The sequence below is a fragment of the Pelodiscus sinensis genome, unplaced genomic scaffold (assembly GCF_049634645.1).
Source record: "Pelodiscus sinensis isolate JC-2024 unplaced genomic scaffold, ASM4963464v1 ctg127, whole genome shotgun sequence".
NCBI lineage: Eukaryota > Metazoa > Chordata > Testudines > Trionychidae > Pelodiscus > Pelodiscus sinensis.
The window spans coordinates 51,077-69,363 of record NW_027466027.1 but is presented as its reverse complement, the minus strand read 5'-3'; the positions used below and the strand labels follow the sequence as shown (position 1 = coordinate 69,363).

At 60.8% G+C, this 18,287-nt stretch overlaps 1 protein-coding gene across 1 annotated transcript; it reads right to left on the bottom strand.

Annotated features, from left to right (window-relative positions):
• Positions 1-106: 106 nt before the first annotated feature.
• PDIA3 (protein disulfide isomerase family A member 3) lies at positions 107-16,761 on the bottom strand. The gene is made up of 13 exons (XM_075918379.1): positions 16,508-16,761; positions 10,840-10,918; positions 9,110-9,227; positions 5,985-6,092; positions 5,004-5,133; positions 4,367-4,483; positions 3,894-4,019; positions 3,073-3,255; positions 2,487-2,595; positions 2,233-2,361; positions 1,042-1,121; positions 554-611; positions 107-444 (listed from the first exon to the last, which is right to left on the bottom strand). The coding sequence occupies exons 1-13, from the start codon at positions 16,666-16,668 to the stop codon at positions 328-330; spliced, it is 1,515 nt and encodes a 504-aa protein (XP_075774494.1). The 5' UTR covers positions 16,669-16,761; the 3' UTR covers positions 107-327.
• Positions 16,762-18,287: the final 1,526 nt, after the last annotated feature.

The following is an 18,287-nucleotide window of genomic DNA, read 5'->3' as shown; positions in this document are numbered from 1 at the left end:
CGTGGCCTGGGGTTCGGCGCAGCAGCAGGGCAGGCCCAGGCTGGGCAGCACGAGCCCTTGGCACTCGGGTACCAGCCAGGACAGGGCTGCGCCCGGCACAGCTGGGTGGGTTGAAGGGTCCATTTTATTGTCTCACTTCTCCACATGTACAAAAAAATTAGAAAATAACCCATCTCCCCCCTCCCCGCCCCACCGCCCAGGCCTGGGGCAGCAAATCAAACAAGTAGGTACAGCAGTTGGGTCCCTCCAGCCCACGGGGCACTGGGCACGGTTTCTCCACGGCCCCCGCCCCTCCTCCACCACCAGGGAATTGAGCAGCTCGACACTTCACAGGTCCTCTTGGGCCTTCTTCCTTTTCTTGGGCTTTTCCTCCTCCTGCAGCACGGGGGGGCTGGTGGCCTCCCGCTTCAAGTAGCTAACGAAGTCGCTCACCTCCCGGCCCCCCTGCAAACAGCACAAGAGCTTGGACCTGCCCCATGGCCTCCAGAGGCACTGCCCCTGCCCCCGCGCTGAGCTGCACAGCCAGCCCCCAGCCCCGCAAGCAGCCACTCACCTCATACTTCTTTGGATTCTGCTTGTTACCAGCTGGCGCAAAGTAGATGGTGGGGAAGCTGGGGAGAGAAGACAGCTCTCAGCGCTGTGCTCAGCCTTCCAGCCCCACGCAGGGTCCTCCCACGGCCAATCACCGCCTGAAGGAGGGGCCAGAACAGCAGCAGGGCATGGCCCAGCAGACAGCCACGGGCCCAAGGACAGGTTCTGCAGGGCTCAGACCAAAGGCCCATCGGGCCCAGCGCCCACAGCAGGGAGTATCAACGGGCCCTTTCCTGCTGCCCACGCCCAGCTTCTGGCAAGCGGAGGCTGCACGGGAAGCTGCGCTACAGGAGCAGGGGCAGACTTTCAGTGGAGTTGTGCCAAGTCCAAATGCTGCTCTGGAGCAAGGCACGGCTCCAGCCACTACGACCACTGAGCCCCGAGCCGGCCTCGCCCGTCTCCCGCAGTGACCGGTGCAGACTGCCCCTGCCGCCACGCCGGCGCACTTACCCTCGCACTTCGTACGGAGACGGCACGTCATTGGCTGTGGCGTCCATCTTGGCTATGACAATGTTGGGGTCTTTGCTGAGCTGTGGGCAGGAGCGAGCCGATCACCACTAGGCCGAGAGGGGCTCTTGGCCAGAGGCGCTATGGTAATACTAGCAGTCCAAGCACTGGCCTGAGGCCCTGGCAGGACAAGGTCAGGCTGCTCTGGGCAGTAAGGAGGGTGCAAGCTACGGCCAGAGATACACAGGCAGGAATAACTTTCAGGCCCTCAGGCACCCTGGCTGACTGGTAACAGCCGTGTCTCCTCTGGGAGGCCATCCTTCCAGGGTACCCCTTCCTCCCGGCCTGCCAAGGCTTCCTGGGGGAGCAGTGCGAGGAACACTGTACCAGGCTCTGAGCCTCGCTGCAGCCTAATGAACAGGGTGTTACCACAAACCAGAGCCATTCCAGTGAGTGTAGACAGCTGGGTGCACTTCTCCCCCGGGACTGGGAGAACGGGGGCTATGGGCGACAAAGGACGACAAAGGACAGACAAGGGATGGAAGTGACTGGTCACTCGACTAGCCGCCCACCTCCCTTGCTGCCGCAGAGGCAGAGGCAGGAGGAAAGCGGAGCCAGTGCCAGGGGGAGCTGGCTTAACTGGTTCCCCCCAGCACCATCTCCACAGGGGGCAGGGGAAGCCTGCAATCAGCTGTCCGGCCTCTCACAGGGTCCCCCCTGCCGCGCCTCTGCCTTTGAAGTGTGCAAGAGCCTGCCAGCTCTCAATACATTTAAAAGGCAGGGCCCAGCCCAGGAGCTAACCCCACTGTGGCTCCCCCGCTTATCGACGACTCGATGGAAAATCCAGCCACTAGTCGATGAATTTAACACCCCGGGACGGGCAGGCATCTGTCTAGGAGGGACTGGGAAGAGGGCAGGGACCTGCCGCCACTCGGGGCCAGTTACTGGCCAGGGAATGCCGATGTGCCATAGCCGACCCCAGCACCAACACCATTCTCCAGCCAGGCTCAAAGGAGACGCTCTAGGTTCCAGGGCGGGGAGAAGGCAGAAGAGGCTGACTACTCCTGGCCAGTGCCGGTTTGGAGAGCCGTCAGGAGGCCGAGGTCTTGCCAGCTGAGCGCAGCCCCCTGGGACAGAGCGGTCTGCAGGACGCCTGCTGCACGCACAGTGGACAGGCAAGGGCTCCAGGCCTACCTTTTCTCCCAGTTCCTTGTACTTGGGCTCCAGGTTCTTGCAGTGGCCACACCACGGCGCATAGAACTCGATCAGAACATCTTTGCCCTCCGCATTGACAACGTCCTCAAAGTTTTCAGCGACCACCACCTGCAGATTGCATTCCCTGGAGTAGCAGCCCCATGCGGTAGCCTGGGAGCCAGCCCAGAAGGCTCCACATGCATGGTCCCAGCTGGGGGCCACAGCCCCGTGGCCCTGGGCTGAGCAGCACTCACCTTCACAGGGCCGTCATTGCTCTCGGGGATGGGCTCCGATTTCAGGTACTTCTTCAGGCTGCCAGCAAAGTAGTCCTGCAAGAATCTCTCCAGGGCTCTCCCATCGCGGCTACAAAGCAAACGCAGGTGACGCTTGAGAGCCAACGCGCCCACATGTCCCAAGACAGCTTGTCCTGCCCGCAGACAGCAGCATACCCAGAAGCCGCTTGGCTCCTGAGCCTCTGTGCCAAACCCAAGAGCCACATGGCCACTCAGCCTGCAGCCCATCTCCTGGGGGGGAAACATGGGCAGCAGGCATGCCTGACCTACTGGGGGAACGGGCACCCCGCAATGTCTCACACCCTGGCTTTTCAGGAGAGTTCAGCCCTGTCATTTTCTACCCCAGTCTCCACCTCGTGTGTGACGGAACGAAACCGCAACCCCTCACGTAACCCTCCCACGGCCTGTAAGGGCCCACGGGCAGGCGCGGGCTACAGCCACCGCTGCTGCCTTGCCACACCACGCACAGCTCAGGTTTCCTCCCAGCAAGGCCAGCAGAGGGTTTGGCTGGGACTGGACCCGAGGGGGCACCAGGCCCAGGACTTACGAGAATTCCTCCTGCATGACGTATTTCTCTCCCTTGGCGGTTCGGATGGCAGCGACAGGAACCTCGCCCGTGCTGCTGTCCAGGCCAAACTCGGAAAGCTCATGGCCAAAAGTTTTTCGATTAGCAACAGCAAAATGCAGCACGTGTCCCGCATTCAGGAACTTCTGCGCCACCATCATCACTCTGAGGAAAGCAGAGGAAATGGTGCTGTTACGCCTACAGACGGCAGGAGCACCGCCTCTTCCCAGCTGATCGTGAGCAGCCAGAGACAAGAACGTGTGGGGGAGCTGCTGGGTCGGAGGTTCTGCAGAGCAGTAACAGGAAAGAACGACCCATGCTACTAAGCTGGGTGTAGCCTAGGGATCTCCCAATGCATAGTGCAAGGAGCCTCTCTTCTGCATTTCATGTCCCCGAGCCCCTCTGTCAGCTCCGCCCAAGCAGGGCCCTGGCGGCGGCAGTGAGAGGAGTACAAAGCATGGCAGTGAGCATGAGCCTCAGTGTGCTGACAGAGCTCCTGAGAAGGGTGGCCTCAGCTGCACACGCGCGAGCTGGCCGCCCCGCTATGGAAACACCCACTGCTTGCTGCAGACGCATGAGCTGGGAGAGCCAGGCTTCCGGAGTCAGGAGGGGCCTGTAGCGCCTGGCTGCAGAGGCAGCATGCCCTGCGGCCAGAGCCATGCGAAGGCAGATTTTACCGGAGTCCAGCACGATTCCCGAGTTTGCCCACGGGAGGCAGCGTTCTGCTACGCAAACAGGACCCACCCAAACCCGTGCGCAGCCGAGGGGAGAGACTGGAGGCGGATCCACCTTCCTCTGCTCACCTGTTGCGCCAGTAATTGGAGCCCTTGGCATTCTTCTCGTAGTCCACGTCATAATACGCCACCAACAAGTCCTTCCCTTGGATCAGGTCTTTGTTATCTTCTGTCATATGTGGACAGATGCCAAAGCTAGCAAGAAAAGCAGCGATTAGAACCTGCAGCACACCAAGCCCCCAGGCCTGAACTGCTGAGATCCAGCAGGCCTGAGAAGCGTTTTCTTCCAGGTAGCTCATTGTGCGTCAGGTCCATCCAGATTCTGCTACCGCGGCTGGCCAGACAGTCACACCTGGGTTTGGATCAGATTAGGGACCTACTCTTGTGCATTACAAACACTGACCTACGCTGAGCGAGCAAGCCAGGGGCCAGAATGCCAGCTCGACGCCCAGCAGCCACTGAGTGCAGAGAACCCAGCGGAGCGTGAACGACGGGCGGCAGCACTAGCTATCCACAAGCCACCCACCCTAGGCGTCACTCACATGTTCTCCTGGATAAACTTCTTGACCTTGCCACTGGTGATTGTGTCCTCGGTGTACCGCAAAGTGCTGTCCTCAAACTTGTTTGCCAGGTGTTGGGGACGGAACAAGACAAGACCCCTGAGCAGAGATGGGGAACAGGTGAAACTGAGGAACTAGCAGCCTCAGGGCAAGTGAGAGGCAGAGTTGTAGACCCCGACCCACTACAGCCTTTCGAAGTACACTACGGGCTCATCCACGGGCTGCCCAAAGCTACCTGTGGCCCAGGTTTGGGCAAGATGTCTGGCATCCCCCTCCTCCGCCCCATGGTGACAAGGGAAGACCAGGGCTGGTCATAAAGGAAAAACACAGTCCAGGTCCTCCTACAGTAGCAACTTTCCATGGAAGGCAGGAATTGACACAAACAGCTCAGCAGGCCCCATGGTGATTTTACAGGTGTTTCCAGGTAAGCGTCTCTCCCCCATCCCTCCCCAGAAACACGACCCACTCGCAGTAGCTCCTGGTTCTGGGGGCTCAAGGGCCCAAGAGCAGGATGGAGCCAGGCTGGTCCAAGGCCGTTCAAGGACCCAGCAGGGCTAATTTTAGAGTAACACAGCTGCCCTCATTTCCCACAGCATAACCATGGGCCAGAGCCACTTACTCGCCATCTGGCTCATATTTCTGGATCAGCTCCTCCTCGCTGGTGTGTGCAAAGCGGTAGCTCTCTCGCAGGTTGCTAGCTGCTTTCATGAACTCTGTATACGCGTCACCAAATGCATCTTTGAAGAAGCCTGGAGCAAAGCAAGACAGTGACCCTGCAGAATCTCTGCCTCAGCAGACACCAGTTCGCTAACTGACTTGACCCTGCCTGCCTAAGAATCTGTCCCTTCCGAACAGGCTCTTCTCTGCCCAGCTCAACCTCCTCTGTTCGGCAAGGAGCGGACCAGCATTTCCTTCCTCCTGTGTGCCAGCAGGAGCCAGACCAATCCCCAGCCGCAGCCCTCGCCCTCCCCAGGAGCCAGCTGAGCGCGACAGACCGTTAACCGGTAAGCTGAGGCTTACTGGTTACACTCCAACACCACTAACCCTGACTCTGAAGGGAAAAGCCAACCCTTTCTGCACACCAAGGCAGTATTCTCAGCTAATCTCACCGCTTGCCTCCTCAGATATACTGGTGCTGGGCTATTTCCCTCCAGGCAGCTTTGGCACACCGCTGCTAAGGCAGAGTTCCCTCAATGGCTGGGTCGTAGATCGGAGCCAGACCCTGACATTTAGCAAGCCCCTTCATGGTACCCCAAAGATTAAGAAACAGGGATCTAAAATCCTTACCCAGTCAGAGTGGGTGTCAGTGCACGAGTGTTTTGGGGTGAAATCAGGATACTCTGTGCAGGGCATCTTGCGATATAATCCTGGATGTTCACATGTGGCTCCAAGAGCCCAAAGCAATGAGCTTTGAGTGGCGAGTGGGTGGGAGGGGACTGCTAAGTGGGTTCGCCCAAGGAGGGGTAGGTCTCTTGCTATTTACAAGCTTGAGAGCAGTAGCAACTTGCTTTGGAAGTCCTTGGCAGACTTGGAAGGCAGGACTCGCCCAGGACGAGGTCTCCAATGTGGCGTAGAGGCTGTGTTGGCCCGTGCTACTCACCCACCACAGAAGCATCTTTGTCACGGATGAATTTCTCAAAGTCTGCCACAGAGCGGAGAGCCACTGAGGCAGGCCCTGCCTGTTTCTTGAGGTGACTGACAATCCCATCTGAGAAAGGAGGAAGAGACGTACACAGCAGCGTTAGAATGATGCCTTTTATGGACTTCTAGGCAGATTCCAAGCTTCTAGGTGCAGAAACAATCCCTGTCCACCTGCCTGTTCAGCTAAACAGGACCCCAGGCAAGTCTCAAAGCAAACAGGTACGCATCCCAATCGCACTGTGGAACTGCTATGAAAGCCAGTTGAGCTGGAAGAGATCCATAGAGGACTCCCAGAGTACGAACACCCCCGCAGGACCTGTTCACCTCTTACTCCTTCTCAACGAGTTACATACCTTGCAGGCTTTGTAACAAGCTTAACTGGATTTTAACCAGCTAAATGTTGTGATGAGCATCGCAGCATACGGGGTTACATCAACAGCGTCTTTGCATATATTCTGAATTCTGACCTTGGAGCACTAAGCTAGCAGCTCTCAACCTTTCCAGACTGTTGTACCCCTTTCAGGAGTCAGATTGTGTCTTGCATGCCCTAAATTTCACCCTGATTAAGAACTAGTTGCTTGAAAAATTAGACCAAATACAAAAATGTTACAGCCCACTTACTGAAAAATGCGTACTCACTTTTACCTATAATAAATCAATTGGAATATTGTACAGGCAGTCCCCGAGTTACGCGGATCCAACTTATGTCGGATCCACAGTTACGAACGGAGCTTTTCTCGCCCCGGAGGACGGGAGCGGCAGGACGCCCAGATGCGCCGTGGTCCCGCCGCCCGTGTCCTCCGGGGTGAGAAAAGCTGCTCCACGTCTCCCTGGTCTGCCGGGGGAGAGGGAACCCCCCCAGCAGACCAGAGAGACGGGGAGCAAAGCCTCGAGGACACCGGCAGCGGTACAGCCGCAGCTGGCCCCCCCAGCAGACCAGGGAGATGCGGAGCAAAGCCACGGAGGATGCGGGCGGGACCGCGGTGCGTCTCGGCGGTCCCGCCACCCGCGTCTCCTTGGTATGCTGGGGGGCGGGGGCGCAGCTAGTGCACCCCCCCACCCCAGCAGACCAGGCTTTTCTCACCGACGACGCCTGGGGTAGAGCAGCTGGGGCGCTGCCGCGTTGGTCCCGCACCGCTGTTCCTCGGCGCTACTGGACCAACCCAGCAGCACCCCAGCTGCTCTGCCCCAGGCGTCCCCAAGTCAGCCGCTGCTGAAACTGACCAGCGCTGACTACAGGAACCTGGAGGCAGAGTTGGGGACACCTGGGGTAGAGCAGCTGGGGTGCTGCCGGGTTGGTCCCCGCAGCGCTGAGGTGCGGCGCTGCAGGGACCAACCCGGTAGCGCCCCAGCTGCTCTGTCCCAGGCGTCCAAATTCAGCCGCTGTTGAAACTGATCAGCGGCTGATTCCAGGAAGCCCAGGGCAAAGCAACTCTGCCTCGGGCTTCCTGTAGTCAGCCACTGGTCAGTTTCAGCAGCGGCTGAATCTGGACGCCAGTTCCGACTTACATACAGATTCAACTTAAGAACAAACCTACAGTCCCTATCTTGTACGTAACCCGGGGACTGCCTGTACTTACATTTCAATGTACAGGACACAGACCAGTAAAAACAAATTGCTGTCTGTGGAAAATCTTAGTTTCTACTGACTTTGCTAGTGATTTTCATGTATGTGCTCTAGCACTAGGCAAATATCTAGCTAGGTTGATACACCCACTCTGCCTTCCTCCTGGAGTGTGCGTGCCCCTGGTTGCTTAGTGCAGTGGTTCTCAACAAGGAGCCTTGGGCAGCAGGTGCACTGCAATGGAATTTAGACACTAGGCAGATGCCTTTTTGTACCAGGCTAATGAAGTTAACACCTGTTCCCTCCTTCCCACGCTTTCAGCCCTCCCACAGCTGGCCACATGCTGCAGGCAAGGTAGGCTTGCAGTGTAGGGATGTTACAATTCGATCAATCAACTAATTGAATACTCAATGGAATTTCCATTAACTATTCAATTACAGACAGTCCCCGGGTTACGTACAAGATAGGGACTGTAGGTTTGTTCTTAAGTTGAATTTGTATGTAAGTTGGAACTGGTACATATTGTAGGGAAACTCTAGCCACACATTTCTCCAGAGCTCAGTTTTATTCTCCCACACCTCACTTCCCTCAGTCCTTTATTCTCAAGCTGAGGTGCCTGCTGAGAAAAGCCGCTCCGCGTCTCCCTGGTCTGCTGGGGGGACGCGCTAGCTTCGCGTCTCTCTGGTCTGCTGGGGGGAAGCAGCTAGTGCGGGGTTGCCTCACCCCGTTTGTAAGTAGGGATCCGATGTAAGTCGGATCCACGTAACCCGGGGACTGCTTGTAGTCGATAAGGGCATATCCGCTTTGAAATGTAGCAAGAGCCTGCCCAGCTGTTGCTACATTTCAAAAGGCGGCAGTGCCATGCTGGGGACTCCTGTACATTTCAGGAGCTGGAGGGAACCAGCTTTTAAGCCGGCTCTCCCCTCAACACTCCCTCCCCTTGCTGCCTCTTTCTGATAGAGGCGGCAAGGAGGGGGAAGCAACCAGTCAACTAGTCGCTTACATCCCTACTGCAGTGCCTCATCTTTACCAGGAACCCGTTACATACTCAGCTCTCCAGGGCTTCCATCCAATCTCCCTATACTTTTTCCACCATGTGTGGAATTAATTTTGTTCTGTGCATCAAGGCATGTGTGGATGTGCACCACCAGCAGAAACACATGCATGGGCACTGTGCTAATCAGCTGGGTGGCATTTGAATCTCTCCTGAGCAGCTGCCCCAGTGTTCAGCTTTCCGGAGGAACGTAAAACCCCGTTTCATTGGGTAACTGGTTCAAAATCACATTGAACGGGTGGGCTGCTCTGGCCACTGGGCTGGAATAGCCCCTGCCTGCAGTGAGCCCCTCCTGATTAACTGGCTCACCATCCACATCCCTCGTCTACCGGGAACACGGCTTCCACCCCATCTCCCTCGCCCCTCACAGACAAGTCAAGCCTAGTAACTCTTGGCCACGCAGCCAGGATACTCCCACCTCCATGGCAACAGGTCAAGCTCAATCAAGGAGCAGGCCGTTCCTTACCAGCTGTCCTGGGACCATCATAGGCCCCTGCCTCTTCACCATCTCTAAAAATCTTCAGGGTAGGGTAGCCACTGACACCGTATTTGTTACAGGTGTTTGAGTTTGCTGTACAGTCAACCTGAGGAAGAGAGATACTGCTCCTTAACACCGCGACAGTCCTGCAGTGTCAGCACGCGGCACAAATGAGAACCTGGGCACATGGCAGCTTCCTTACGGAGCAGAGAAACACAGAAAGATCTGCAGCAGATGGTACCCATGGTCTGGAAGCTTATAGGCCAGATTTCTGCACCCACGGGGTGGCTGGGAAGCCTGAAGACAGTTAGCCTGGCTAACAGGGCTAGGGAAGCACATTCTGGAAGACAGACACACGGCCATGCACCCTGACGTTCAAGCAGCCAGTGTAACAGTGCCTAGAGATGGCTAAAACAGAAGAAAGCCCAGCGGGGCCAAGAGGAGTCAATGGGAACAGGGCGGATGAGAAGACAACTACAGCGAGGCACTGGCTTAGTGGATTAGGGCTCCTTTTACTTCTTAACCTCCTCCTCATGAGAGAGCTTCCCTTGAAAGCAGCGCCCCGCCCCCCGGCAGTGCTGTATGCACATCTCTGCGTGGGCCAGCTGGAATAAGCTAAGTCGGGCCTTCGAGGGCTCCTCCGTCACCAGTTAAGAGAGAGGGAGTTTGCTTGCATGCAGACGCCTTCCTGGTATTCTGGATTCTGCAGGGGGAAGGGCAGGAGAGGCAAGCACGTTAGAAGGCCTCCCAGCCCCCTACATCTGTGGTAAGTGACACTCTGTCATTTACCACAGATACACGCCCCTCGTCTGTCTCGAGTCCTGGGTACTTGTGTGCAAAAAAGTGTATTTCATTCCAACAGGAAAGGGACCGGCTTTGCAGCTTGCCTTGTGTAGGAACTGACCCCTCCTATCCAAGAGCGATGGATGCCCAGAGCTCTCCAGGCAGCTGCAGCCCTGCAAATCTGGGGAGATCTGCTTTAGAGCTGCAGGGCTCCGCAGCTGCAGCTGTGAATGCAGAAAGCCACAGCTCCTTTCTGCAGCTGCGGGTCCAGGGCTCTACAGCCAGCACGCTACTTGTGCAACGCTGCCTTCCGTGGGGGGAAATCTGCGTAAGGTCTGGGGCAGGACCCAGGCCTCAAGGCCAGTACCACTCCTCAGATCCTCCTAATGGAACAGCGGGCAGCCCCCTCTGGCAGGGCTGCAGGAGGGGAGCTCCAAGGGTCTCCAGCCTGGGCAGTGCAGTGGAGAGGACAGCACAGCAAAAGCTGCTGTGTTGCTCTGCTTCCTGCAGCTCCCACTGCTGCCGGGAGTGCAGGGGAGCCTAGCCCCTGCTGCCACCCTGCGCCAGGCCCCCAGTAACCTCCAAGGCCACATCCCTTGGGGGTAGGGATGCAATGGGGAAAGGGCAAGGTAGGGGCAGGAAGAGGTGGAGCAAGGGCTAGGGGAAGCCACAGGGACTCACAGAGGACTGCTGTAGACCATCCCCTCAAAATGGAGCAGAACAGAAACCCACACCCTCACATTTATGAAGCAGAGAAAATTAAGTCAGACCCCAAATCTCCATGGAAACCCTGGAAGCACTCGTCAGGGCACACCCCCAAGCACAGGTATCAAATCTGCCTGCGCCAAACACCATTTAAATCCACCACAAAACATTCCAGCCCAATCAGAGCAGGGAACCTGCCACAGAACAGTTAACACAGGCCAGGTCCTCACCTTTACGAGAGGGACAATTCCTTTCAGTCTGGTAGCAGCAGCCTCATACTCAGGGGCTAGTCGTTTGCAGTGCCCACACCTGAAAAGGAAGTGCCAGATTACAAAGAAATGCCTCCCCACAAGTGGGCAGATGCCACGTTTCCAGTTACAAAGGATTGCCACAGGGCCACGGACAACTGACCCTAACAGTCTGCACAGAAACAATGAGGCTTCCAAGGATTTTCAATTTGGAGCTCAGACAAAAACTGAGGGAAAGAAATGGGGAAATCACATGGACTTTAATCCTCCCCATATTCTTGAGCTCCACTCTTGGAGCAGAGTGGGAAGAAAACAACATGTTGACCTTCCCAGAAATATTACTGTATTTGCTAGACTATATGCCAGCGTGTTCCTCTCTTCCTGAAGCTGCTCAACAACGCTAACTTAATTCTAGTCAGCTCAGTGGGCAGGAGTTAAGTCTGAAATCAAGTATTAATCAATCATCCAGTCAAGATATTTAGCTACTGCAAATGGACCTGCCATGTCCTCACTTTCTGTTCATTTCAGGCTAAGAGACGCAGGAATAAGACTTAAGATACACACACTAATACCATAACTTAATTTTCAGTACACTAGCTATAGGATCACAATAACATTTGATGCATAATACAGGCCTGAAACACATGGCAAGTTGTATTTGCAGCTCTTAGACAGTGAACTGCTTTCTAGTTTACAAACTTCTGTAGTTTTCAACAGCAGATACATTAAATTGATTTGAATAATCCTGGCAGTTGAGTATCAGAGGGGGAGCCGTGTTAGTGTGAATCTGCAAAAGCGACGAGGAGTCCTGTGGCACCTTATAGACTAACTGAAGTGTAGGAGCACATGCATCTGACGAAGTGGGTCTTTGCCCACGAAAGCTTATGCTCCTACACTTCAGTTAGTCTATAAGGTGCCACAGGACTCCTCGTCGCCTGGCAGTTGAGTAACGCCATACAGAACTGAAAGTAAAAATAAACCTCTATTTTATCATCCCAGCTAATCAGTAACACACACTAACAAAATGGCGACATTAGTCAAACATCTTCTGTTGCCAATAACATTATCCATGACACATTATAGCTTTCCATCTTTTGGCAAGGTTTACTGAGATATATATTGCAAAATCCAGTGGCACAGAACAAAGGGGACTATATCCATGATACCTAGTTCAAAAGTTCCAAGAAATCCTAGGTTTCTTTTGCTCTCTTCCTCAAACCAAAATGAAAGCCTGTCCATTTCTCCTTACTTCAAAAGAATCCATATAAGTGACCAAGATTTGCTGCTCCACTTGTCACAAACAAGGTATTAATACATTGGTTTGGCTACATAAATGTACTCAGTGAGTTGCTGACATTCACTACTCCATAGAGTCAAGGGGATGTTTTGCTTTTAATATGTGAAGATTAGGAAATACTCATATTTCTGAAGCTGCATACCAATTCAGAAGTATAAGGCTACGTCTACACTGCCAGCTTCTTGCACAAGCACTCTTTTGCGGAAGCATTCTTGTGCAAAAACTCTTTCACAAGAGAGAGTCTACACCGCCATGTGCTTTTGCGCAAGAGCATCCATGGCAGTGTAGACGCTCTCTTGCACAAGAAAGCTCTGATGGCCATGTTAACCATCGGGCTTTCTTGCGCAAGAAATTCATGTTGCCTGGCTACACTGGCCTCTTGTGGAAGAGCTCTTGCGCAAGAAGGCTTATTCCTCGTGGGGAGAGGAATAACTCCTCCCGAAGAGTTCTGAGGAAGTGGGTCTCTGCCCACGAAAGCTTATGCTCCAACACTTCAGTTAGTCTATAAGGTGCCACAGGACTCCTCGCCAGACTAACACGGCTACCACTCAGATACTCTTCCAGAAGAGGCCCTGTTTTCCGACGCCGTCCTGTACATGTACTGCTGGAAGAACGCTCTGTGGTAGGCAGCCGGCAGGTTTCTGTGGAAGAAGGGCTACTCTTCCGCAAGGAGCTGCCAGTGTAGAAGCAGCCTAAGAGAACGCACGACCCCCCCCCCCAAGGTGCAGGGAACGGGACCCCCCCGCGGGGCATCCACCAACGACTCATCTTCTAAGCCCCTAGCGGCAAAGCCTCAGCCCCAGCCCACACAGAAGCTGCGGTTCCCGCTAGAAACCCGTGACCAGCCGGGGGACCGGGGCCGGAGCCGGGGGGGGGGACCTAGGGGGCGGGGCTCACCAGGGCATGTAGAACTCCACCAGCACCAGCCCCAGCCGGGGGAATCGGGGGGGCTGGGCCGTGGGGGACCTGGGGGCGGGGCCGGAGATCACTAGGGCGCCTAGAAATCCCCCAGCACCAGCCCCGGCTGGGGGCGGGGGGACCTGGGGGCCGGGCCAGAGGCCGGGGCTCACCAGGGCGCGTAGAACTCCCCCAGCACTAGCCCTGGCCAGGGGGCGGTGGTGGGGGGGTGGGGGTCGAGAGGGGCGGGGCCTAGGGGCGGGGCCAGGGCTCACCAGGGTGTGTAGAACTCCCCCAGCACCAGCACCAGCCCCGGGCGGGGGGGGGGTCGAGAGGGGCAGGGTCTGGGGGCAGGGCCAAGGCTCACCAGGGCCCGTAGAACTCCCCCAGCACCAGCCCGGGGGGGTCGAGAGGGGCGGGGCCTGGGGGCGGGGCTCACCAGGGCGCGTAGAACTCCACCAGCACCAGCCCGGGGGGGGGGGGGGGGGGGGTCGAGAGGGGCGGGGCCAGGGGCCGGGGCTCACCAGGGCGCGTAGAACTCCACCAGCACCAGCACCAGCCCGGGGGCGGGGGGGTCGAGAGGGGCGGGGCCAGGGGCCGGGGGCAGGGCTCACCAGGGCGCGTAGAACTCCACCAGCACCAGCCGGGGGGGGGGGGGGGGGGGGGGTCGAGAGGGGCGGGGCCAGGGGCCGGGGGCAGGGCTCACCAGGGCGCGTAGAACTCCACCAGCACCAGCCCGGGGGGGGGGGGGGGGGGGGGGTCGAGAGGGGTGGGGCTCACCAGGGCGTGTAGAACTCCACCAGTACCAGCCCGGGGGGGGGGGGGGGGGGGTCGAGAGGGGCGGGGCCAGGGGCCGGGGCTCACCAGGGCGCGTAGAACTCCACCAGCACCAGCCCGGGGGGGGGGGGGGGGGGGTCGAGAGGGGCGGGGGCGGGGCTCACCAGGGCACGTACAACTCCACCAGCACCAGCCCGGGGGGGGGGGGGGGGTCGAGAGGGGTGGGGCTCACCAGGGCGCGTAGAACTCCACCAGTACCAGCCCGGGGGGGGGGCGGGGGGGGGGTCGAGAGGGGCGGGGCTCACCAGGGCGCGTAGAACTCCACCAGTACCAGCCCAGGAGGGGGGGGGTCGAGAGGGGCGGGGCCAGGGGCCGGGGGCGGGGCTCACCAGGGCGCGTAGAACTCCACCAGTACCAGCCCGGGGGGGGGGGGGGGGGTCGAGAGGGGCGGGGCCAGGGCCCGGGGGCGGGGCTCACCAGGGCGCGTAGAACTCCACCAGCACCAGCCCGGGGGGGGGGGGGGGGGGGGGGGGTCGAGAGGGGCGGGGCTCACCAGGGCGCATAGAACTCCACCAGTACCAGCCCGGGAGGGGGGGGGTCGAGAGGGGCGGGGCCAGGGGCCGGGGGCGGGGCTCACCAGGGCGCGTAGAACTCCACCAGTACCAGCCCGGGAGGGGGGGGGTCGAGAGGGGCGGGGCCGGGGCCGGGGGCGGGGCTCACCAGGGCGCGTAGAACTCCCCCAGCACCAGCCCGGGGGGGGGGTCGAGAGGGGCGGGGCCAGGGGCCGGGGGCGGGGCTCACCAGGGCGCGTAGAACTCCCCCAGCACCAGCCCGGGGGGGGGGGGGTCGAGAGGGGCGGGGCCAGGGGCCGGGGGCGGGGCTCACCAGGGCGCGTAGAACTCCCCCAGCACCAGCCCGGGGGGGGGGTCGAGAGGGGCGGGGCCAGGGGCCGGGGGCGGGGCTCACCAGGGCGCGTAGAACTCCCCCAGCACCAGCCCGGGGGGGGGGGGGTCGAGAGGGGCGGGGCCAGGGGCCGGGGGCGGGGCTCACCAGGGCGCGTAGAACTCCCCCAGCACCAGCCCGGGGGGGGGGGGGGGGGGGGGGGGTCGAGAGGGGCGGGGCCAGGGCCCGGGGGCGGGGCTCACCAGGGCGCGTAGAACTCCACCAGCACCAGCCCGGGGGGGGGGGGGGGGGGGGGTCGAGAGGGGCGGGGCTCACCAGGGCGCGTAGAACTCCACCAGTACCAGCCCGGGAGGGGGGGGGTCGAGAGGGGCGGGGCCAGGGGCCGGGGGCGGGGCTCACCAGGGCGCGTAGAACTCCACCAGCACCAGCCCGGGGGGGGGGGTCGAGAGGGGCGGGGCTCACCAGGGCGCGTAGAACTCCCCCAGCACCAGCCCGGGGGGGGGGGTCGAGAGGGGCGGGGCCAGGGGCCGGGGGCGGGGCTCACCAGGGCGCGTAGAACTCCACCAGCACCAGCCCGGGGGGGGGGGGGGGGTCGAGAGGGGTGGGGCTCACCAGGGCGCGTAGAACTCCACCAGCACCAGCCCGGGGGGGGGGGGGGGGGGGTCGAGAGGGGCGGGGGCGGGGCTCACCAGGGCGGTGTAGAACTCCACCAGTACCAGCCCGGGGGGGGGGGGGGGGGGTCGAGAGGGGCGGGGCCAGGGGCCGGGGCTCACCAGGGCGCGTAGAACTCCACCAGCACCAGCCCGGGGGGGGGGGGGGGGTCGAGAGGGGCGGGGGCGGGGCTCACCAGGGCACGTACAACTCCACCAGCACCAGCCCGGGGGGGGGGGGGGGGGGTCGAGAGGGGTGGGGCTCACCAGGGCGCGTAGAACTCCACCAGTACCAGCCCGGGGGGGGGGGGGTCGAGAGGGGCGGGGCTCACCAGGGCACGTACAACTCCACCAGCACCAGCCCGGGGGGGGGGGGGGGGTCGAGAGGGGTGGGGCTCACCAGGGCGCGTAGAACTCCACCAGTACCAGCCCGGGAGGGGGGGGGGTCGAGAGGGGCGGGGCCAGGGGCCGGGGGCGGGGCTCACCAGGGCGCGTAGAACTCCACCAGCACCAGCCCGGGGGGGGGGGGGGGGGGGGGGTCGAGAGGGGCGGGGCTCACCAGGGCGCGTAGAACTCCACCAGTACCAGCCCGGGAGGGGGGGGGTCGAGAGGGGCGGGGCCGGGGCCGGGGGCGGGGCTCACCAGGGCGCGTAGAACTCCCCCAGCACCAGCCCGGGGGGGGGGGTCGAGAGGGGCGGGGCCAGGGGCCGGGGGCGGGGCTCACCAGGGCGCGTAGAACTCCCCCAGCACCAGCCCGGGGGGGGGGTCGAGAGGGGCGGGGCCAGGGGCCGGGGGCGGGGCTCACCAGGGCGCGTAGAACTCCCCCAGCACCAGCCCGGGGGGGGGGGTCGAGAGGGGCGGGGCCAGGGGCCGGGGGCGGGGCTCACCAGGGCGCGTAGAACTCCCCCAGCACCAGCCCGGGGGGGGGGGGTCGAGAGGGGCGGGGCCAGGGGCCGGGGGCGGGGCTCACCAGGGCGCGTAGAACTCCACCAGCACCAGCCCGGGGGGGGGGGGGGTCGAGAGGGGCGGGGCCGGGGGCGGGGCTCACCAGGGCGCGTAGAACTCCACCAGCACCAGCCCGGGGGGGGGGGGGGTCGAGAGGGGCGGGGCCGGGGGCGGGGCTCACCAGGGCGCGTAGAACTCCACCAGCACCAGCCCTGGCCGCTCGGCCAGGCCGCTCTCGAAGTCCGAGTCCCCGAGCTCCAGCACGTCGGAGGCGCGGCCCGGCCGGGGGCCGAGGGCCAGGAGCAGCAGCAGCGCCGCGGGCAGGGGCGCGGGCAGGGCCATGGCGGGCGGGCGGCTCGGGGCGGGCGGCGGCTCCTGCTTCGCTTCCTCCGCGGCGGCGGCCCGACTCGACTCCGGCGGCGACAAGACCGGAAATCCCGCCCCCCGAACCGGATCTGCAGTGTGGCAGCCCCCCATTGGCACCCGAGTGGCGTGTCACGGAAGTGGGCGGGGCTTGTGGGACGCGGAGTCCCCGCCCCTCAGTCAGGTGCCCTATAAATAGCCTGGGCGACCAGCCCTCGCCGCAGAGCTGGCTGAAGCATAGCCCTGTAGTCATGGCAACCGGTGTGGGCCCGGATCGGCTACCTGCCCCGGGGAGCTGGTCGCCATGGCAACCGGTGTGGGCCCGGATCGGCCACCTGCCCCGGGGAGCTGGTCGCCATGGCAACCGGTGTGGGCCCGCATCGGCCACCTGCCCGGGGGAGCTGGTCGCCATGGCAACCGGTGTGGGCCCGCATCGGCCACCTGCCCCGGGGAGCTGGTCGCCATGGCAACCAGTGTGGGCCCGCAACGGCCACCTGCCCCGGGGAGCTGGTCGCCATGGCAACCGGTGTGGGCCCGCATCGGCCACCTGCCCCGGGGAGCTGGTCGCTATGGCAACCGGTGTGGGCCCGCATCGGCCACCTGCCCCGGGGAGCTGGTCGCTATGGCAACCGGTGTGGGCCAGCATCGGCCACCTGCCCCGGGGAGCTGGTCGCTATGGCAACCGGTGTGGGCCAGCATCGGCCACCTGCCCCGGGGAGCTGGTCGCTATGGCAACCGGTGTGGGCCCGGATCGGCCACCTGCCCCGGGGAGCTGGTCGCTATGGCAACCGGTGTGGGCCCGCATCGGCCACCTGCCCCGGGGAGCTGGTCGCTAGTGACTTTATTCAACACTGGTGAGGCCACATCTAGACTGGCAAGATTGCCAGCTGTCTACACTGGCCGCTTGAATTTCCCCAAGAACACTGACTTCCTCCTGTCTGAAATCAGTGCTTCTTGCGAAAATGCTACGCTGCTCCCGTTCGGGCAAAAGTACGTTTGCACAAAGCTTTTGCACACAAGGGCCAGTGGCGACAGCTCAGATTTGTTTTCCGCAAAAAAGCCTCGATTGCGAAAATGGCAACTGGGGCTTTTTTGCAGAAAAGCGCGTCTAGATTGGCACGGACGCTTTTCCACAAAAAGTGCTTTTGCGGAAAAGCTTCCTGCCAATCTAGACGCTCTGTTCCGAAAATGCTTTTAACGGAAATGTTTTCCATTAAAAGCATTTGCGGAAAATCATGCCCGTCTAGACGTAGCCCTGGAGTGTTGCCTCCTGTTCTGGGCCCCCACTACAGAGGGCAATGAAAATGATGAGGGGGTTGGAGCACATGACCTACCAGGAGAGGCGGAGGGATTTGGGTTTGTTTAATCAGCAGAAGCAAAGAGTGAGGGGGGATTTGAGAGCAGCCTGAAGGGAGGTTCCAGAGAGGCTGGAGAGAGGCTGTTCTCAGTGGTGGCAGAACAAGGAGCGATGGTCTCAGGTTGCAGTGGGGGAGGTCTAGGTTGGAGATTAGTATTTCCGTAGGAGGGTGGGGAAGCACTGGATTGAGTTCCTTAGGGAGGGGGTGAACTCTCCACCACAAAGGTTTTTAAGTCCCTTG